The following is a 22,956-nucleotide window of genomic DNA, read 5'->3' on the forward strand; positions in this document are numbered from 1 at the left end:
TCCCCCTGACAAAAATCTTATTGCCATCAATATGAGGGCCAGGGTCACATAACATTGCACCGAGCTGCTTCCACATGTTATTTATAGCCTTGTCTGTCATTCTAGAGAGCCCTGTATCAGAGACAAGCATGCTACAGAGGACAGAGGTAGCTCTAAATAAACTCCTGCAAAGACTAGAACAGGCTGTGATTCTTCTATCAGGCAGCACCATTTTCTCTTCCCATCAAAAAGAAGTTTGTGTGGAAAAAAAAAAAAAAACCCAGAATGGGGACTTTCAGTCTTCTGGGGTCTGTACGGAGACAAAGCTTGCAATGGGGCCAGAGGCTCGCCCCACAGCTGGGAGGCGGAACGACTAACTCACAGCACCTATGCAGGACACAGTCCCAGAGGGGTCAGCTGTCATGGGCAGGACTACTGGAAAATTAAGTGCACCCAGGAAGGACGACAGCTCAAGGTCCTGACTTCCCTTGAATAGGAGTTTTCAAGGCGCCCTGCAGCACAGTGCAGACAGCTTTGGCTTTCCTTGGGGTACCTGGAAGTCCTCCATGGCTGCAGCAGATGTGCCTCTCAACATGGACAGTGGACAAACTACCCAAATGCCCTGAATTCTAAGGCTCTCAGTGGAAGACTATGGTATTTTTGCAAGCCACTTCACTCGCTGCTGAAGCACAGAGAGTTTGTTTCTGAGCAAGACGCACTGCCCACAGCATCTGCTCCAGGCACCCTGGGTCCTTGGTTGCTTTATGAGTAACCCTACAGCCATCCTACAGTTACCAACAGGTCTTTCTTATCCACTGTATACCACAAGGAAACAATCCCACTCTTCCCCAAAGCCTTGCTTGTGAACAGCAACAACAGCAAGACCAACACCGGAAGTACGTGGGCTGGAAGATCTCTGGAGAATCATGTAGGAATGATTTTTGGTTTTAAAACGGTCCAAAGGGGCAGATATCCCTGAAAGAGACACCTGGAATAGAAATAACCAGATATACCCCATGATCGAGGAGCTGTTGTCAGAAAGCTACAGAGCACCACAGCCCTTTGCAGTTACACACATCATGGAGCACCAAGAAAAGCAGAGCGGCCTACTCTGTGTACTTATCTGCAGACTGCAGCTCCTTAACTGTGAGATTTTAACCCTACGTAATGCAAAGGGAGACAGCTGAATGCACTGAAGGAACCTGTGACAGTCAGTGTAGAGAGATATCAAAATAAGCAGGTCAACTGCTAGAGAGGATCAGTGGAGAAGTTAGAAACAGGAGATAAATCTATGTGACATTTTTATAGGCCTGCTTGTAAGAGATGCCTTCTTGAGAGGAATGTGAAGTTTCTGTTACTAGCAATGCTCACAGCTGTATGAAAGGAATACAGATCACAAAAGCTGAACTGTTAGGAAAGGGTTTTTGGTCTGGTACTTACCCTCTCTTTGTAGTAGAAGGAGCTAATGGAGACCTGCTCCTTCTCGCTGCGTGTAGGACTCCCACTGTACAAGCGCAGATTGCCTGGAGTCTCTGCGCGGATCTTCATTGGAGTAATAAGGCCACTATGGTATGCTGATAAAGCTGACAGAGACCTGGAAACAAGAGAATTCAGTAGCTTTCACCCACCAAACCTCCCTGGAGGCTTCACTAATCCAAGCAGCTAGCAACGTTTTGGGTGTGTTGAAGGAAGGAGTCTGATGAGGGACCTTTCTGTGTCAAGGGCACAGCTGATGCTAGAAGTCACTGCTTTCTGAAGGTCACAGTGCAGGACACAGTATTCTCCTGCTTTCCTGCCCAAAGCACTCCTCAAACGCGACGCAGGGTACTCACCTGGGGGTAGGCTCTGTCGGGGACACTGCACGATGCATGGTCATGGGTCTCGTGAAATACACCAGGTACCCTGCAGAGACAGAACATGGCATAAAGATCATGCGAGGAGGAGCGGATTACCCAGGAGGGGTTTACACAGGGAAACTTGATCTTTTAAGACAGAGTCAAGTGGCGGTGTGCCTATCCACTATCTTGACCACTTCTGACTTACAAGCAGTCAACCTAATTTTCTCAGCCCAAATCCACTCCCTGCAAAATCACTAAAGACTGTTTGGTTCAGGTTGACTGTCTTAAGAACACCAACTCGAGTGGCTACAGAAGTTAGAGAAAAGACAGTAAAAGAAAATGAACAAATACATAGTCATGTTTCAACTCTTCACAAGAACCCACCGCCCTAGAGGCAAGGCGATGTTTAGCTACGCAGAGAAGCCTCGCAGCTTGTATAACTCTCCAAGAGGATAACCCCAGCCATCTGAAGTCAACTCCAAAGCACTCTCTCAAAAGCTTACACCATTTGTTAGCATCTGAAGTGTCTTCAGCCACCCACTCTTGCAAGAGTTTCAGGACTTAACAGGTTTCACTGAGCCCATTCAACGCAACACCACCCTGTTCTACTGTTAGTTCAGTAAGGCCTGTACAAAAGTAGCTTTCAAAACATGATCCAACAGGGATGTGATCAGATCTGGAGGAGGCATGCCTGCATATGAAACAGCTCAGTGAAACTGAGACCTTAGCCTGTTCAGGGATGATCTTTGCACTGCACACTCTCCTGGAAATCTGGATGTGATTGTACCCCTTTCTCCCACTGGAGAAGCTGCCCAATGACCTTGGGAAAGCTATTCTGAACAACAGAAAGGGTGCAGAATGAGAAAAGAGCGGTTAGTAACAAGAACATGGCTTCAGCAAGGGATAAATTAAATTCTAAATCACAGTCATTTTGTAAAGCCCAAGAGCCAGAATATGCCCAGCAGTTTGATGGTGGCAGGAGAGAACTAGGCAAAGAAAACAGCAATTCTCAGTCTTCTGTAAAAGGTCTGTCAATGCCTCTGGCATTCCATAAGCCAAAGGCCATCTCTTCAGCTAGTCTTGGATTTCCAAATCCCCAAAATCCCACATGCAGCACCAACAACAAACAGCTGCTAACTAGTCTTATTACCTAAAACTTTATCATGATACTACTTCAATACTTAATTACTTTCTTACTCATTGCATGGCAGTGACCAAAGCCTTGCCTGTTCAGAGGTGAGCGTTCCCCAAGACAAAGAGGACCATTCCCCAGGTGGCTGTTGTAACATATCAGCGATGGGGCTAACCTGCACCACAGAACCTGGCTCCAGAGGTCCGTGGAAATGGGATGTTAGAATCCTGGTAGGAACCATAGGCATTGGAGACCCGGGCGAACGTGGGTAAGGGGGACGTTACGGAGTTTGACAAAGCGTAGGGATTGCTGGACGTGCTGTCCTCTTGGTTCTGAAACAGAAGTTACCCAAGGTCACACTCCCACTGGCACAGGAAGGAAATCCAGCCAGAGCACTGGACAATGCAGTGCCAAGCAGCTTCACAGAAGGTGCTCGTCCTTTGAGCCAAGCAGATCAAGTACAGACCATGGTTACTGCTCTGGCTGCAAAGGCACTTGAAAGCACATTCACCTTGGAGGAAAGAGCTTCTCTGGCTACTTGTCCATTATCTCCCACCACAGCCATGCTGAAATATAGAGCTTAACTTGGGGTGATGGGAGCTTAATACAGCGCTTAACAGTGGGGAACTATAGAGAAAATCTGACTTTCGGACTCTGGACACGGGGAGCTGAGCTAAACCCGATACCTCAATGATGCAAGTCAGTCAGAGTCCCCTTAAATAGGAAACCACACAGCTGTGTTGGGTCAAATGCCGGCCAGAAGTGTCCAAGTGAGAGGAAGGCAGGTGGTGTGGAATACTGCGGGACCTCTCAAGCCTATCCATAGGGATTTTGGAAGAAATTTGCATTTATTTGGATAAAGAGAACTACAGCTTAGCTTTACGGAATTCTTTAAAGGCAGCAGTCAGTGCCTGGCTCGAGTAATCACATTTCCACACAAGGGAGAAAGTTCTCACCCTTAAAACGTTACTATTGAAATGAAACAGAATGAAGCCTTTCCATGTAAGAAAGTCTTTATTTCTGATGAATACACAAAACCTCTCAAAAAAGAAACCTGAGGAGAGTGTCCAACCTTTTCCTGAATGCTAAGAACACCCGCTCTGGTACACTTCTCTCCCACACAGACCCAATACCCGACACTGGGGTGCTGAGTAGGTATCACAGATCTCTCAGCTAAGGGCAGAATGTGGTTTATCTGCAGTATCATCCCTCGGAAACCTCAGCACAAGGTTTCAGATAAAACAGACTTTGACAGCTTTTTTTTTTTTTTTAAGGGAAGAAAATAAAGACCCTAGAATAGGACTAGCAGGATCCTTGACTAGAACCGAGGAGGAAAGACATCTGCCACTGCCTTTCAGACAGGAATGAATCCATCAGCTCCCTGAGGCCTCACATCTCCTCTCACAGATGATATCCATGCCCTGGCACTCAGTGAGATATACTGAGAGCTGAGAAGCTACCACACACCACTAAGATGCTCCAGCCCCAAGTCACTTCTGCTAACCTGAGTATCTGCGAGCAGGCAGACCTCCCCAAAGTGGCAAACCTTCAGGGCCCGATTTTGAGAAACAAAATGCATTTAATCATCTACTTCAGCATTAACCAGAAATGCTTACACAAATGTAATGGCCAGTCACAGGGGTCTATTTACACGTCTAATGAGGCCAGACTCTCACTGCAGAGTCAGAGGTGCAGGACGTGGGAGAAGACAACAAACTAGGGCAGAGAGCCCACACAGTTCTCCATACCACAACAGACTCCAGCCAGGAGACCAGCTGACGCAGGCAGGGCTCCAGGCAGCTCTGGTTCCTCTTCACTTTCTGCAGAGAAGTGTCTTTCAGTATCTGGAATAGATACAAGACACAGTGGAATCATGGTTACATCCACACCTTCCCCACATCCTTTTTAGTCCACAAAGCAGCTAAGATGCCAGGATCCAGAGATCTCATGGAGCCATGCTGACCCACTGGTGGGCTCTGTTTTGAGGAACGGCTGTGAGCTCCAATCAAAGCATTGAGGGTTCGCCTAGATTCAGCACATTGAACCAGGATTTGATGTAGCCTATACGTTCCATACCAGTTTGTGGCAAACTGGATCAGTTTGTTTTCGGGAAGGAACCCAAACTGACCCATTCGCTTGCTGCTGGGGAAGGGATTTCATCAGCAATAAGACTTCTGACACCAGATGACCAAACACCTGGTCTGTGTAAAATGTGCCCTCATTTTTAAAACAGTTTGTGGAGAAGAGCAGAAAGCAACATCCCAGCTCAAAAATGTTATTTTTCTGGAGCTGGATGGTGATTTTGTCTATTATGGGGTTGGGGGCAACTGCATGAGGAGAAGTACGTTAGGGATCTTCAGGCAATATGCATCACACTGGAACAGAGTAGCAATGAAGAACATACTTTTGAAGAGCACCAGTGGAGAAAGGCAAATACTGGGCTGCCAGGTAAAGAAAAACCTCACCCGGGGTATCAAAGTGACCCGTGGAAAGTCTTCAGCAGAGTCAGATGTTTTATTGTGTCAGTAATCTTGACACCAAGTCCCCACCAGTTTTATATTTATAAAGACAGTGTAAACTTCCCACACACCTTCAGCAGCTTTGCCTTCATGGAGGCAGTGATCGAGGTTGGGTTGATGAACTGGAAGGACGGTGCAGCATTATTGGGATACTGGACAGGGAACATCACCAGCATCCTGACTCTGTGGTTGCCGCAGTGCACTGACACTGTACAGCTACGACTCACTGCATCCATCTGTGAGGAAAAGCAATTGCTCTGTAGTTAGATCTCCAAAGACTTGGAAACTTACAGTACCTCAAATTCATGCTGAGGAGTTGATTCCTTTGCACACCCATACGACGAAGTCATGCTGTTCTCAAAGACGGTGAACACTGTGGCAGCAAAAACATCCAGGCAGATGGGGACAGACTCAGCTCCCACCAGCCAGTCCAACATCCCTACATCTGGATTCCTGGCTGCGCCAGGCATCAGGCTCTGCTCTGCAACAGCCACTACACCCCAGACCACTTCGCTTGGACGTGGAGAGCTCCAAGCCCAGTGCAGCAAGAGCGCTGTCTCAGACAATGCCACCAGGATCATGTAGTGAGCTGTGAAAGCGCAAGGGTGGGAAAGGAGACAGGCCGCAGCCTCAAGCCTCCCAACCCCGCACAGCACTGTGCCTCCAGGCAGCTTCCACACACAGAGGAGGGTTTGGCCTGCACAGAAGATGCCAAAACCAAGGGAGAGAGTGCAGGATGGGAAAGACTCAGCAGATCAGCTTCAGAAACAGCTGCAACAAGATCATCTGCATGTAGTGGTACAAGTCACTTCCCAGTCTGCAGTCTAAGTAGAGAGGAAAACACTGTCCAGCCTTCTCAGGACCAGTGCCAGTGTACTTTACTGGGCTGAAACACTTCCCTCACTCCCAGTGTCTGGGATTATCCTCTCTCCTACTACCCCTGGCCAAGAAGATTTCTACAGCTCAAAATAAACCTTGTTTACAGACAGCAGTCACTGCAGCAAAGAAAGCTCCCTGCAAAACGCTCCGATGAGCCAGCTGCGCACATCCCATCCTAACAAGCCAGATAAAGGAAACTCTTTACCTCCACATTGACATTTCGGATCTGCACATTGATCAGCGAAAACTCCTGCTGCAGTGTCTGAGGCAGCCCCAATTGGTCTGTTTTCTTTCCCACCAGGGGGTCATTCAGGAAGTCTTCCTTTAAGGCTGAGAGAAAAGATGGAGAACAGGTTGAAAACGCTGTAATAGACAGACTTTTGGCACGTGATGCCAGGAGGCAGCCAAGAGAGCAGGCTTTCCTCTGCTCTTCTGACACGTGGAGGTATGAGCTTTACCTGGCACAGACCTGCAAGCTGAAGGGTCTCAGCTGTCATCTAGAAGCAGGTGTCTGTGCCTCGCCCTTCAAAAAAACCAAACTTGCCTGCACACAGCTGTCCCACAAAGGTTATGGAAGCTGTCTGTACTCTATATAGCCCTGAACAGTCTGCCCCAACACATTTGAGACCCCTTCTCCTCTTTACGCCATACTGCCAGAGTCTCAAATGGGTAAACTGGAGCTTTTTTGGTTCAATGGGAAGGAACTGCTGCCAAAGCAGCCTCCAGGAGGAGCTCTGGTTTTTGGGACTCACTCCCCACTGCTCTCTGCTTACAGAGAATACTTCCAAAGCATAATAAAGGGTTGGGAGAGAGAAAAGGGTATTTCTGTCCCTAGCAGAGGCTTAATTCATTTGCAGCAGCCATTTGCATTTAATGTTGCAAAGCACTCTAGTGCTTTAACAGTTCTTAAAGACTCATCTAAATGCAGGGCCTAGCTTTCCAGTTCCACTGCCAACAGTGTTCAGGAGGACAATAACCCCTGAAGGCCAGAATACATTTAAACAGCCAGACAAGCTCTGCAGGACACAAGGAATTATAGTTAAGATGGCAAACTTGACTGAGTTTCAGAAGAATTGGTCTCTGCTTGCGGCTCTTGCCTTGACTCTTGCTATGAACCCCCACTAAGGCAGGGGCAGCTCCTTCCGAAGCGGGCTTTGCTGTGGCATCTCTTCCTAGGAAATCTGAACGTATCTTTTAATGATAGTTCCAAGGACATAAGTCCCGATTATTAAGCTGTCATCCTCATGCTTGCAATATCATATTGCAGAGACTACTCTTAGTAATAAAATAAATAAGAAAAGCAAAAAGCTGTCCTTTCACAGGCATTTGCTTAAAAGTTACTGACTTTTCTGCTGGGACAAATATAACTGGTTTTACTGCTGCCCAGCAGGTTGCTGAATTTGGATAGAAAGGATGCTCAGCTACTTATTCCTGTTTGCAATTATATCATAGTGCTTTACAAAAGGGAGCTGAAAAGGGGATTAAAAGAAGTTCCGCGGCTCTCAGGGAAGATAATTATTTCTAGCTCAAGACACCACACAGCCTACTGACAAGCTGAGGTTCCCAATACAGGCAGTATTCTCCCTTTGTCGTCTTCTCCCTTCCAATTAATGTCTAATCCTCAAAAGCCCACATATTTGTTTAGATTCCTAAAGACCCTTCAGAGGCAGCAGCCAGTGAGGACAGCTGCACTCTGAAGGCTGGTGGGCTTTTTGATTTACCTGCAGAGCGCTGATCTCTTCAAAGATCCCCCAAAGTGCTGCACTAATATAACACAGAGACTTTGTCTGCAGCTGAAAGGCAGCCACCTCCAGGGTGAAACATCAACAGTTCACAACAGCTTTTAGGCTAGAAATAGCTGAAATTCCTACCTAGGGACTTGCCTGTGCATTGATCCTGCAGTCACATATTTGCAGCAAAATCTACCCTGCTACAGAAAAGCCATTTCCATTCCCTTTGTCCGCAAGGGAAACCTTAACAGCCTGAACCAAAGCAGGACTCACACAGAAACCATACAGGACATATGAACGTGACCTCACCAGGGAGAGTGAAAGAGTTAACTCTCTCCTAAGGAAAAACAGAGGTCAGGCAGCCAGAATGAGAACACCTAGACCCTCCTAGCTGCAGCAAGAGATGCTGTGCTTCCCAAACAATACTGCTCACAGTGAGTGCAGGTAGACCAGGCTTTTTCAATCACTTTATAAAACCCCTGGGTAGACAGAGGTGCTGACAATTTTTAGAAGCTGCTTCTGCTGCCACACAGAACAGGCAGCAGAGAAGAACTTCACTGGGATTTGCTGGGCAGGAAACTTCCAGTCAGTAAAAGATGCCATCCCTAAGATACCTCAGCTGGCTCCTTTATCAAGAGGACAGATATTAGACTGCTTCCTCCACTTCTCTCTGGTTTGTTGGCAACTCGAAGGGAGAATCAACAAGTTGCTTCCCAGTAAGCCTCTCACAGGGGGATGCCTTGTAGCACCCTGCTACAAATCAGAATGGAAGTGGGAATTTAAACCCAAACTGACACAAAGGCACGGGAGCACCCATTTCTTCTCCCTCAGCATCAGACAGAAATCTCTTTAGATAACTTTTTCACATGCACATCATCACCACGGGCCTCAGCTGCTGCCATCTGTTCAAACATTAACACCTAGGCTAGAATGACATCGCTGTGTTAGACAAGAAAAAAATCGGTACGACCAACCTGAGAAACCCCTAGTGTTGCAGAATCCATTAATCTTTGAAATGGCACCAGTTTGGACTTTGCCTACAATGTTATTTTCTTATACCAAGATGCATCATCTTCCCAACACAAAGACAGCTGGTGTTTGAAGTTCCATGATACATTGCTTGTCTCACCTTCCTCATCGCCATGCCCAGAATTATGCTGGGGCTCAGAGTCCTGGGAGTGAAGGGTCTTGTCTGGCTCTGGCAGATGAGAAATCCCATCAATGAGGTCCTCGACTCCATCCAGGATATCATTAGCACACAGCTGAAAAGAACAAACATACACACATGCTGGACACCAGAAACTGAGCTGTGGAAACAGCCACCACTAAATATGTTTCTTCAGAAAGTGGGATTTGCAAGGTAGGTCTGTTCACATAGCAGTCATGACTAAGACCTCAGCAGTGTTTCTGTGACAGACAGGTGATCTCCCACTTTCCAGCATCCTCAGACAGCCTGGCCAGATCTCCTGCTCACTTACAAAGCCACTTAATTGGCACAGTTAGTCTAAGTAACAGAGGTTTTACTTCAATCAAAACTAAAGCTGTTGCAACTTTTAAATCCTTGAATTAACTTGTGAAAGCTAATTTCCATTTTTAGATCAGATATAACAGTAGTATGCTTTCTGCTTTTGATATTTACACTCCTGTAGGATCTAGGTACATCCTAGAGAAGCCCTAGTGTTCCACGTCCTGTATGAAAAACAGACTATGGAAATTTGTATTTTAAGTTCAGCACAAGAAAACGGGAAAGACTAAGAGAAGAAACACAGGGAGTACAAAGGATAAGGGTGCAAGGTAGCAAGCAAAGTATGGCATTGGTAGCCAGCGATGTGCCATCATGTGTGTAGTTTGATCCAGATGAGGACAAGGACAAAAGAGTGGGAACCGGGAAAGCAGAGGATGAGTAAAGGCTCTGACACAGATGAACAATCGGTTTAAAGATAGGATGGAAATAAAATATCCACAAACATGTCAGGTAGGAGGAAAGGGTTGTTTTGCACCGAGAAGGTTTGTTACAGACCTGCAGGACTCTTGCAGGATCTGTGCTGAGAACACATGCTTCTCAACATATTCATTAAAAACCTGGAATAGGAGGTGAATAGAGACATGACCAGGTTTACTGACGCCACCAAGTCATTCAGAGGAGTAACAAGAGTGGCTGACTGCAAACAATCACAGAAGGATCTTATAGGCGTAACTATAATAAAATGAAAGGTGAGCTTCACTTCAGATAAATATAAAGCAATGTGCACAGGGGAAAACCAGCAAGTTCAAGCTGACCGAGGGAACAAAACGTAGAGGATGTTTTCATGGAATTATGCCCAACAGTGTAAAAACCAAAATGAAAAAGAACAAAATGGAAAGAACAAAGTTCATATCCCAGAAGTCTACAGCACAACTGGAAAAGGGTCACGAAAAGCAAAAGGACAATCAAAGTTCTTGCACAAAGGATGAAGTAAATAAGGATTTTTTGACTTAAAAGAGGAGGCAGCTGAGGAGGATATGATGGACATCTGTAGAATCAGGAGTAGCACAGGCAAGACGGCCACTCGTTTAATTGTCAACACAATGAAACCAGTAAGTAGTAAAATGAGCAAATGAAAGGAGCTTTTTTCTGTACAACATGCAGAAAAGCCGTGACTCCGTGTTCATAGGATGTTTAAGATGACAAAAACTTACAGGTCCAAGAAAAAACAGGACAAGTCTATGGAAGTGAAACTCATCAAGCTCTGTCAAAGATGCCAGACTCAACGAGCCTCTAAGCTGCAAACTGCAGGAGGCTGAGAGGGCATTTGAGAGAAACATCACTCCGCATTTGTCGCCTACTATCCTCTTCCAAGACATTCACAGCAGAAGATGAGACAGGCCAATATGGGCCATCGTGACCGTATGAACCTCTGGTCTGACCCAGCACTGCTGTTGCAGCAATTGCATCAGCAATTTGTAACTGCTGCCAGACAGAACAGCAGGATTCATGCTACCTACACCCAGGCTAAGAGGGAATGGAAACGAGGGCAGGAAGTGGAGGGCACAATCCCCACACTTACCTGATGCCTAGCACGCCAAGAAGAGAGTCACACAGTCTTGCAGCCATGAAGGTGGCATCTTCATGGGCAACGAATCACAGAATCACTAGGTTGGAAGGGACCCACTGGGTCATCAAGTCCAACCATTCCTAACAATCCCTAAACCGTGCCCCTCAGCACCTCATCCACCTGTCCCTTAAACACCTTCAGGGAAGGTGACTCAACCACCTCCCTGGGCAGCCTATTCCAGTGCTCAATGATCCTTTCCGCGAAAAATTTTTTCCTGATGTCCAGCCTGAACCTCCCTTGGCAGAGCTTGAGGCCATTCCCCCTTGTTGTCCTCAATTATGCAAGCAATAATTCATCTTCACCTTCCCCAGACAACTTCTACACCTGCTGATATACAAGGAAACGGCCTTTCACTTGCACAAAAGCTTTTGAGGGCACAGAGAGGCCTCGTCACAGGTCTGCTTAGGGATTTTTCTGGGCTGGAGATGAAGAGGAAAGTGAAGCAGCAGCTGGCTGCTCTGCTGTGCCTGCAACTCTCAGATACCAAAGGAGCAACAGGGAGTACAAAGACAGGGAGGTGAACCCTGCCTGTAGATACACTGTCCACAGTTCAAGAGTAAAAGTGTTCACGTACCCTCTGCAGCTGAGAGTCAATTCGCCACATCCGCAGGGTCTGGTCACGGGACCACGTCACCAGCTGGTAATCCTTAGAACCTAGCAAGGATAGAAACAACTTACAGACACCGCTGAAAACAGACTACCTCAGCCTTGCCTGTAGTGCAAACATATTCAAGCCAGCCAGTAAGGAGATGCAATGGATAAAGCACTAATCCCAATGGCAGAGCGAGTCCTTCTACACTTTGAATTTACCTACATGCATCAGCCTCCCTGCACCACGGCTACCACATCTCTAAATAGGGCATAATTTACAGGAGAAAAGCACAAAGTATAACATGATGTCAGTTTTCCAGCCAGGAATGAACTAGATCTACTACGATGATTATTTAAATAGAAGAAATAATACAGTTGAGAAAGGGATTTATTTTTACCACAACTGTAAAGTCAAAATATCTTTTAGTTCATCTTAACTGTTCGAAGATGCAGAAGTTTTCAAACATTCCTAAGCTGAGAGAAGCTGGCTCTACCCTGCCCCCTTTTCCTGCTGGGACTCGGATGGTGCCAAGACAAGTTCAGGCTGTAATGAAATACATCTAGCCGCATACTGTCTACCCACAAATAAAGGTACACGGACTTAAGTATGTCCATGTTTAGGCCTTGTGATGCAGTTTAAGTTTCCCTTGCCAAACAGCTGCTGTGTTTAAGGATCTGCTGCTGCACAGCTGCTTCCTGCACCCCTCTGCTGAGGCACAGAGCCTGTCTAAATACAGCACACGAGACTGTGGAAGGACATCTGCATTATCTTGGTTGTCTCTGCATTGAAGCGGATGTGGAGTGCTTGTATGATTGATTTATGTTGCTTGAGACAAGCACAACTTCCAGCCTCTGATATCTACCTATTAACTCAGCTGAGACAACTATGGTTCAAGCCTGCTTGATATTCATTCACAAGCTTAGACTGTGCCTCCAGGTCCTGATGTGATTCTATATTGCTCTCCTCTTTCTGAAAGGGGAAAATCAAGGTACAAAGAAGGTGCCTTAACTGAATTGTCCTAGCAGCTGGTGGCAGAGGGTCGGACTAGAACTTTTCCATGGCACTGCAAAGCAGTGCCACAAGTGACACAAAAGTCAGATGCGCTTGTTCTGTTGATTGCAGCAGAGGTGCTGGAAACAAAGCTGTGCTCTGAATGGTTATCCAACCTCTAATATAGGATGTCCTATATTTAGCTGCCTAGACTGGAAAATTTAGTCAGCATTGAAGTCTACCAGGAACCTGTCCCTCCCACACTCTCCCTTGCCTGCCTTTGCCAGCACACAGATAAGGTGTATTTGCTGGGTTTGTGGCCTGGGATATGCTGGAGACTGCTGACCCAGGCAGTGATGCGAGGGGTTAGCCTGTAGCTCTGAGTAGGGGAGGGTGCCTGCGCTCCTGCACCCATCTAATAGCTTATCCAATTCATTCCGAAAGATCCATTTAAAAATAGACTCACGGAAGAGTGAAAGCAATTAAAAGTCACCGCTGACCCACTCGGCATTCAGTGGATTTGCTTTGTTATCATGGAAACAACAGGGCGATGCTTCTGTGGGCACTGTCACAAAACAAGTATAGAACAGCTGTCGCTTGAGGTGGGGCAGGGAAGTGGTTAGGGGCTATTCCAAGACAAGAATCAAAGGGCGACAGCATAAGCATTGCAGCCAGGAGCCAGACTTCCACAACTCTTTTAGCTGATGGCCACGGTGCAGGGGAAAGAGCACATCCAGCCCCGAGCTCACCTTCTTTCTGCTTCCTCCACTGGAACTCCAGCACCACATCATCGTGTCCCACAAAAGTGTGGACGGGCGTGTTCAAGTCAAATACATTCCAGAGAAGGATACTGTTCTCCCGACGGAGTTGGGGGACCATCACTGTCACCAGCCCATTGCTGAAAGGCTTGGGAGAGAAATACCCTTCCAGTTAGGCTTGGGGAGTTATGCTTCTGTTACCACGCTCCAATTTTTTTCCTCTTCCTACCAAGAACAAGCGAGTTTTAAAGGAACTCAGCACAAAACAGAACTAGGCATAAAACTGGGAGAGTCCAAGCCAATTGCTGTGCAAAAACAGTGTCTTACAAGGGATAAGATGTAGTACACAGATATTCAATGCAGCTCACTTCAGATCAATCATTTTTTTTCTGCCACTTCCTCACTTTTCAGCTGTGAGGACAGAGTGATTTCACCCTTGACTTGTCACATGGGATCTTTATGGCAATTTGCCTGGAGCTGCAAGAAGTGCTGCCTGGGGACTGAGCGCCAGGAGCTGCTCAGGGGAATGCTGGAACCCGGTCCTGCATCCTCCACTACGGGGACAGGGAATAGGGACCAAGGACTCAATGCACAGCACTGGCTTCAGGCCACATTCAGACATCCAGGGAAGAGAATGCATATGACCAACATTTAATAGCCTTAGCTTCAAGTGGCTGAGTGCCTGCACTCTAAAAGCTAACACTTCTTGGATTTGATATGCTGTAAGAGCCCACCACAGCGCACTTGGAAACCTTGGGAGCAGAAGAGGCACTCGGAGAGGGCAGAAGACACTGCACTGCTCTGTGCAACGGGGACCAATACTGGCACCGAGTGGAAAAACACGAGTGAGAGCAGCAGCCACTTTCTGAGCCTCTTGCTCCCAGAGCCAACCACCTGCACTTGGGTTTTTCCCGCAAGGGAGGACTATGCCAAAGACTGGGATCTCACAGCACTAGTCATTCCTTCTCGAGTACCACCACTGTGGACATTGCTTTTCTGGGCCTTTTAAGCACCAAGAGAGATTTTAAACATCAATTTAATCATGTCCAGCAGTAGAATTGGCAAGAAGCCTTTCAGCGGTCTTATTTAATGTGTCTCTGTGCATTTGCTCTTGCAGTACAAGTGGGTCTGGTGGGAGTTTCTCACTCACTGTGTATCTTGCCTTCCAGACAGGAACCTGGCAGGGAAGGATATTGAGGTATTTCCGAGGCTGACGGTAATCCCAGAACTTAAAAAAACAAAACCAGAAAGACAAGCAAAGACAGGAGTCAGTTGGCTACGCTGGCAGGCTGCAGTATTCCATGTGGCTTGCAGATATAACAGAGCGAAAAGCATGCCAAGGTGCCCACAGCATCATTAGTAATCCCACTCATTAACAGCAGAGATGGCCCCAAAGGACAAACAGCAAGCCATCAACATCTGGCAGTATCCCTTAGACAAGGAGTGACTTGGAGTCATATTCGCAGTGACCATAGCTTGAGTAATTAGAACAAGGAGACAGGCAGCCTGCTTGGGCTTTCAGAGCTACAGGGTACCATGCAGGCTCCCTGCCAATGTGCCAGTCCAGCCCTGAGGCAGGCTCACCCTGTTCTTACTGCTAATTTTGTAATGAAGAAGCTAACCTTTTACTTTGCTAGAACATACATCGATTGCACTTGCCTAGGAGCTTAACTAAATGTGAATGAACTCCATTTGGCTGACATACAAAGCATGCTATTTCCCCTCAAGTAAAAGGCCTACAATGCTTGCAGACAGTCTGTTTTTGATAACCCAATTTGACATGAGTTTGGGAAGCCCAGGGGCTGGAGTATGCCTCCCTCCCAAGTTGCTGTAATCAGCTTGAGGCTGGCAACACGGTATTTTTCAGGGAAGGCTCTTCTGGCATTTGTGGCCAGCTCCCTTCTGGCAAGCAACAAGAAGAGGCAGTTGTTTTCAGCTTCAGTACTGCTCAAACCACCACAGATCTGTGGCAAACATATGTACACCCATGCTGTAACGACTTCTCTGCCTGCTCAATGAACACACCCCTGGCTCAAGACACACAGGCTGCCAGAAATCAAATAACAAGGAACCAGATCTTGCCAACAGCAAGCAATCCCCAAGGCTTCAGCAGAAGTAGAAGGGGATCTACTTCACCATCCTCACATCTTCCAGGCAGAAGCCCCAGAAACAATACTTACTCTGACAGAGTTGTCCTGGCTGGAAGTGGCCAGTGTATACTCATTATCAGGATGCCAGTCCAGACCGTGGATTTTAGAGAGATGAGCTGCCAAGTACTCCACTGCAGTGCTGGGTTTCTGCAAGGAGAGATTTCCCTTCTCAGCATGGGACTCCTGAAATTTGGTCTAGTTCTTTGGCATAAAGACACACTTTAACAAGGGCAGGAGAGGTGGAACACCCTCCTGCCAGGGAAAGGCAAAAGCTCAGCAAAAGCAGTTGAAGAAAAGGTCCTGTGAAGGTGTGGCAATTTCCAGTAACCAAGCGCAGCCCTGAATCATACTTTATTATACCCAGTAAACAAGTTAAATAGTAGGAGACCACAAGCAAAATGTTAACAAACACAATTTCTGGAGAAGAAGGCTCTCTTCAGGCTTTTGGCTCCCAAGTCTCTCTACTTTAAATCAATCCACAAGAGAGATTTTGGATAGAGGAGTACATATTTCTCAGTATTTATCTGTGACCAGAGGGATGTTTGTATCCAGTAGGTGAGACCATGCACAGACTGCTCAAAAAAACTTCAGCTTACCCTTTTGTCCCATATTCGGACATCCCCATCATGGCTTGTCGCTAAACAGTTGGCATTTTTCTTGTTCCATTTCACCTGGGAAGCTCCAGCTGCAGCACAAACAGAGCAGGTCAAAACAAGCAATTAAAAAGTAAATGGCTCAGGCAGTCCCTTGACCCAGGCTGAGAGCTGCTCTTAGCACAGGAAAGGCAGCTCAGGGGAAAGGTATCTCGGAAGCCATCAGGAAAGATAGCATGAAAAATCACTAACTCATGATTCCTCAGCTCAGTGCTTGTGTCCTCCAGCTACAGGTAGGCTCACTGAGTGGATTAGAAGGCCCAACTGTCAAAATGCACCACAGAAGTCACAGATATCAATGTCACTGTAAATAAACCAGATGATTGTCCAGAAATGATTATATAGTATCACCAGAGACTCAGACAAGGGCCTAAAATCAGAAGGTGGCTGGTTATTTCTAATAAGAAGCAAAATACAGCTTCAGCTGATGTGAGTTATTCAGATGTTGTATGAGAAATAAATGCATTCTTCATCCTTACTCTGCCAGTATTTTTAAAACATTTTAAGCTAGCAGAAAGGTGAGGACCATGAGAAATCTAAAAGGACCTCAGCCTGCTGCTGTGCCCCACCTCCGGCTGCATGGTGAGCAGATTCATCCTGACAACCTGGCAAAAAGCTAGTCCAGAGGAAAGACAGCTGCAAATAGGCTGCCAGTTGATTGATTTGACCTGCTCACTGGGGAGCACCCAGAAGTATGGGCCAGCGCTAAAGAGAGTTGGGCATGGGGAGCAGGAAGCTTTCTGGGGAGCCAGCTGCTGGGCTGGCTCAGCTGACCTGGGAAACCTCAGACCAGAACTGAGCGCTGCTTCTCTCTAACTCAGTTTTCGCATCACTGTGATAGAGAGGGAGCCACTGCAGATGTGTAGCCTCAGGAGATCTTAGCAGCAGAGCATAAGAGATACGTGTTACAAGGACTGCTATAGTACTGGGAACACAACTCTGGGAAAAGGACATTTTGCTTGTCATCCGTACTTCCGAGTTCCAACTCGCAGCCAGTGAGGACACCCAGCACCTGCCAGCAGGCAGTGTTAGAGGCAGCTGGACAGTCCTGTTGCCAACAGCCACGACAAGTGCCTTTCCAGAGCAACTGCAACACACAGAGCACCTTCGAGCCGCAGCCGCCGGCACGCTGAAGGTGTCCCAGGGAAGCAGACATGGCCGGTTAACGCAGCCAGCCCCTCCGTACGTAACGGGGCAGCCTGGCAGCACTCAGCACCACTGCCTGGACTGTGATTTAGTTTCTCAGCTGATTCATACAAACATAAAAGGACGTGAAGAAATTGCAGACAGGTAAAAACGAGACAAGCAGTACAGCAGGGTGGTTAAACAGGGAAGAAGCTGTGTTTAAAAGGCATAAATGCCATGTGACTGTCCACCAGTTTCAGTCCAAGCATCACGACTGCTCTCAATGCTTGGGAGCCTCCAAGGGCTCCACAACCCTTCTGAATTCTGTTCCTCTAAAAGAATTTGTAAACTGGGGCCTCTCAGGCTGCTCCTACATGGGAAAATCACACGTGGTATCACTTCTGTACTCTGCCGTTTTCAGCCTTGGAGCCTGAAGGGAGGCAGGAATAACAGCTGGGGCATACAATACTTCAATACAAGCCTGTATCACACACAGACTGTACTTACCGACTGCAGAGAGGGAGACTGTAGGCTTCCTGGTGTCTCTGAAACACAACATGGTTAATGTCAGTACCCACAGTATAGCCTGGCAAGTCCAGTCTCCCCAGTGAACTCTTTGCTATTCTAGGATTAATTTTATTGCTGCCTCTTGGGAGCTGAAGTGCCTTCTGCTTACCAAAATCATAGCATTGTGGAATGGCTCAAGTTGAAAGGGACTTTAAAGCCCATCCAGTTCTACCCCCTGCCATCAGCAGGGACACTTCACACTGGAACAGGTTGCTCCCAGCCCCATCCAACCTGGCCTTGAACATCTCCAGGGACGGGGCAGCCACCACTGCTCTGGGCACCTTGGGCCAGGGCCTCCCTACCCTCACAGCAAAACATTTCCTCATAAGGTCTCATCTCATCTTTGAGCTTAAAACCATTCCCCTCACCCCACCCCTGCACTCCCTGATCCAGAGCCCCTCCCCAGCCTTCCTGTACCCCGTTTTAGTACTGGAGGCTGCTCTAAGGTCTTCCCAGAAAAACACACCACATTAAATAGAATAAAGAAAGAGGCAGCCAGCTGGAAGACAACAGTCATCCTGGCTTGCCACTACATAGACCAGCAGGTTTAGGACAGAATGGAGCTGGAGGGGAACAGAGGGAGGCGAAACACACGTTGCAACTGGCCAGAGAAGGAGACTGGGCTCAAAGTGTTGCTGTAGGAAGCAACAAAATAGCCTTTTCCAGGAGGATTAAAAGGAAGAAACAGAGCAGCGGAAAAACTCAACAAAAGCCACCGATGTGTTCGTGAAGCCTCTGCTTCATGATGGAGCAGTGACTTAAGAGTGAAGACTTCATGTCCAGCATACAACAACAAAATTAGTAGGAAATAAGCCCAGCTGTGTGTAAACTCTACAGGCCAAATTCTGCCATGGTAAAAGCCAGTGGCACCATGACAACTCCTAGCAGCTGGGACATGGATCAAAGCAATAATTCGCCCCTTAACCTTGCTCCTCAGGAATTCATCTGCCCTATCAAGAAAAATGCCAGTGAAAACAAGGAATACTGTCTTCAGGTTTTTGTGTTTGCTGAGAAGCAGAATATTTTCTGGAATGGACTGTACCTCTCCCTCTAAGAATTTCTGCCTAATCAAAAAGTTACTTGTATGAAAAATTAAGTGGGGAATTTCCAGCTGCCCTCACCACAGGGCTGCCTCCCTAGGGTGTCATTAGAGACAGCACGATGTTCATCTTCTGGAGGCCAGCAGCCCAGGACCTCTGGGCCCCAGCAAGCTCAGAGACCTTTCTGGCACAAGTGGGATGTAAGAGTTGTCAGAGACAGCCTAAGCCACCATTTCTGGACAAGCAATACACACAGATGCAAAGTGATGGGAGGGCACAACAGAGCTAAAGCAGGGCTTCTGATAACAGCCTTGAGAGCACTCTATTTTTTGCTTGGCACTAAGATAGTATCACAGGAAAACACAACCAGCAGTTATTGTCTCTCTGTGTCTTTTAATTACACATTAATAATATATTGCCATTCTCAAGCACGATTTAACAAAGGATCTAAGTGCTTCACAGGAGCTACATAAGCCTCAGGGTAGCCTGGTGCAGTGGGGTTATATAATTATCCTCCTATTATAACTGAGCAAAGGACGCAGAGAGGAACGAAGTGGCTTGCCGGGGGTCATAAAGAGTTGCAGTACAGCCAGCAAGAGAACTCAGCAATCTCAGCACCAGCCCCCTGCTTCTCAGGTGTAAAACATTGTGTTTTAATATTGGTGGGTTTGGAAATATCTGTAACCCTGAAATTACTCCCAAAGGAAAGCACCGGGAAGCAAGGTAAGGCATGAACAGGAAAAGGTTCCTGAACACCAATGTCAACCTTCCCACCACTGAAACAGTCAGCAACAATCACTGAATTTAGTGGAAAACAGCTGCAGAATGATGAACTGGAGCTCATTCATTCAGCTAAAATAAAAAACAACAGGTTGATGGGTTCGAGGAAAACCTCCTGAGGGAAGATCTAGACTGGGTAGAGTGAAGCCAGTCAGTATTTTTTCCAATGAGGAACTTGACTGTGGCTTAACCATACCATGCACTGCCCCTCATTGACTCTGAACTGGCTTGGAAGTAGGGGAGCAGAAGTCATCTTAGAGATGATAAGCAGCAGATGAATCCCCCACGAGCACAGCTGATCTGTGCGTGCTTTGCCCTGCAAGCAGCTCCTGATGAAAAGGAGTCCAATGATATTTCCTGCAGCACAGAAACACACTGATTCTTACTTGATGTCCCAGATGTAGATGTACGTGTCAACAGAGCTAGTGACCAGCAGGTCTGGCTCAAACACTGCCCAGTCCAAGTCGCTGAAAACGCAAAACAACAGTAAGTCACGAAAGAAAAGCACACACAGTTCGCATCAGCTTTTTGCAAGCCCCTAGAACCTTTCTCTGACAAATCCATGGCCTGAATTCATCTACTGAAGCTTTTTAAGTAAAAATCAAGATCTTTATAATTTCTCCAAGCAAATTCCAAGAAGCAATGAAATGCTTCTAAGTAAATTACAGTGAAGCATCCTCCTAGCCCTGAGCTTTACAGCTATTGTGTGTGCGCTCTTTCCTCCACAGGAAAAGGGGGACAGTCTCAGTGAGTTTCCAGGCACTGCACACTCTTTGCATCAACCCCTCACTCTGAGATGCCTTCCTCTTGGGCTCACCAGGTGCACTCGGGCCACAAACAGCCTCCACCCAGCCATTTCAAGGGCTGCAGTTACTTTTCACAGCCAGGACCTGTAATAAAAAACAGTCCTTCACCTGCATTTCCAGCCCAGCACTAACACACACCCCTAGAACCAGAGGCAGGGATCTCCCCTGCACCACCACAACACACTGAACTCGATCTTGGGGATTACCCACTTCAGCTGAGCTGCTATCACACAGAAACATGTCTGGGGTTCAACTACGGAATGTGCTGCTGCCTGTTTGGCTGCCATTCAATCCAAAGACAGCAGCCTAAGGCAATGACACTGGAGCCATCAAAGGCTAAGCTGATATACTGGGGGGAGCCACGACAGGGCGAGCAGCTTCACATTCGAGGTAGGCTCCAAAGGGGAAGCCAGGACAGACGGGCTGACAGTACAGCCCAGAAAAGTGAGGAAAAACAGGCTCAGAGCAGAGCCTGAGTGGGGCCAGGACAAAAATATTCACCTTCCATGAAGCAACCCATCATTTGCCACCCAGAAGGCTGCAATATCATGCGCTCCATACCTGATCACACGCGTGTGTCCTTGTAGTGATGTGCAAACTTCACCATTACCTTCCTTCCACTTATACAGGTCAACCCGCTGATTGCTCTGAAATTAGATGGAAGAAAAGAGATGGTACCAGGCATGCAAGGTAGGACAGAAATCCATGTGTCAGGACCAGGTTCCCTTCTCTTTGAACAACCTCAGTTAATGACAAGTCACACTGCGGTTAGCAAAGTCCTTGCCCAAAGCAGGAGAGCAAAGATGAACCTACAGACTCTCAAAAGCTCACACTTTAATTACACCCACTTGAAAAGAAAGATAAATGAGAATGGGAGAGAAAAAAAAAAATCACATTGCAAAATGTTTCCATGAAATTCTTTTCTTGGAGCTTTTATAGCTTAACACCACACCGTAACTGCAGGCAACAGGCAGCCACATTCTCACTGCAGGAATACTCTGCTAGTCTGTTCAGATTCACAACTGGAGTTTTCAGTGAGGGGCATGGTGGATCACCACTGCTCCTCCTCAGCTCTCTCTTGACTGTCTCCTAGGATGATCAGGGCCATTGCCAAACACAAACATGGCTTCAAGGTCACCTCCTCAAGGGTACTCCCATCCTTGCGAGCCCAGGAGAAAAAAGCCTTAAGTGCTTAACACTATCTGTAAACCACAGAGGCAAAACAGATTAATCAATGACAACGTTATTTAGGGCTTCTTCTCTCATTCCAGGAATAAATCCTCCCCCAAATGCAGCCACACACAAAGTTATCTGAAACTAGTTATTGTGCTTTAAGTTCATGTCCTGCCTCAATCAATGGTCACTTCAGCCCAATTGCAGGAATTGCCTTTTTGGGTGCATACATAGCAGCAGGCACAGTGGAGTTTATGCCATGACAGGAAATTCATGTCAATTTTGTAGAAACAGAAATAACATGACTGATCTGATCTTCACTAGCCCCTTGTTTTCAAACTTACAGGTAGATGAGGGAAAAGATACTAGAGAAAAGTCTTACTTTACAGTTTTTGTGACAGGTTTCTATGGCGGTGTTTGGGGTTTTTTACTCCAAAGCTGCTTGATATAAATTTGAACTCACAGATGGAATAAACACTTCCCTGAAATGGAAGGTCTCCTCCCAGCTCAGCAATAATACATGGAATCTTTCTAACAGCTCACAGCAGGGCTGCGCAAGAGCTTGGGGCAAGGAAAACTCCTTGCATCTTTCTTATTGACAGAAGGATTTAAGGGGGTGGAGTGAAATTACCCAACAGGATTTGTCCAGGACTCCAGAGCTGATGCTACGAGATATGGATCACCAGTTTCTCAGACTCTTAGTGGAACAACTCACAAGGAATGTGTTGCCTGTAGCAGCAGGTGTGGGAGAGCAACAGCTCCTCCCTGCACGGACTGTTCAAGAAATGTCCTTCTTGTGCTAAGTATCAGCACAGGCTTCCAACAGTTTCTCTACCTTCTTGTGCAAGCATGTACAACCACACAAAAGTAGTAACAAGTATTCAGAATAGAAAATAATAGCATTCCTGAATCAACAGCTTAGGAGTCCTCAGAAATGTGCTTGAAGCAGAGAGCAGACGCAGCCAAGCGCAGCAAGAGGACATGTTCCAGCTCTTCTGGAAAGAAGCTGAAAAAATAAGAAGCCCTTATCCAAACTCAAGGACACACTTCCCTTCTGCCTGCACTGCTTCTAACCAGCAGTACTAAAAACCAGGTGAAGCTGTTGGCAAACAGTATGGCAGCCTTTCACACTCCCTTTTTGCCCACAGGG

General features: G+C 46.9%; 1 protein-coding gene across 2 annotated transcripts in view; it reads right to left on the reverse strand.

Annotated features, from left to right (window-relative positions):
- The window catches only part of WDR59 (WD repeat domain 59), a 49,361-nt gene that overhangs the window by 18,288 nt on the left and 8,117 nt on the right, over positions 1–22,956 (reverse strand). For both annotated transcript variants that reach the window (XM_009569954.2, XM_054078819.1), the window contains exons 4-18: positions 21,195–21,280; positions 20,214–20,294; positions 17,948–17,985; positions 16,259–16,347; positions 15,693–15,809; positions 14,663–14,740; positions 13,504–13,660; positions 11,747–11,826; positions 9,207–9,339; positions 6,553–6,677; positions 5,540–5,704; positions 4,698–4,793; positions 3,125–3,281; positions 1,812–1,881; positions 1,420–1,573 (exon numbers count right to left, since the gene is read on the reverse strand). In XM_009569954.2, coding sequence (XP_009568249.1) covers positions 1,420–1,573; positions 1,812–1,881; positions 3,125–3,281; positions 4,698–4,793; positions 5,540–5,704; positions 6,553–6,677; positions 9,207–9,339; positions 11,747–11,826; positions 13,504–13,660; positions 14,663–14,740; positions 15,693–15,809; positions 16,259–16,347; positions 17,948–17,985; positions 20,214–20,294; positions 21,195–21,280 — 1,626 coding nt within the window. The remainder of the gene's footprint in view (positions 1–1,419; positions 1,574–1,811; positions 1,882–3,124; positions 3,282–4,697; positions 4,794–5,539; positions 5,705–6,552; positions 6,678–9,206; positions 9,340–11,746; positions 11,827–13,503; positions 13,661–14,662; positions 14,741–15,692; positions 15,810–16,258; positions 16,348–17,947; positions 17,986–20,213; positions 20,295–21,194; positions 21,281–22,956) is intronic.

The sequence above is a fragment of the Cuculus canorus genome, chromosome 13 (assembly GCF_017976375.1).
Source record: "Cuculus canorus isolate bCucCan1 chromosome 13, bCucCan1.pri, whole genome shotgun sequence".
Lineage (NCBI taxonomy): Eukaryota > Metazoa > Chordata > Aves > Cuculiformes > Cuculidae > Cuculus > Cuculus canorus.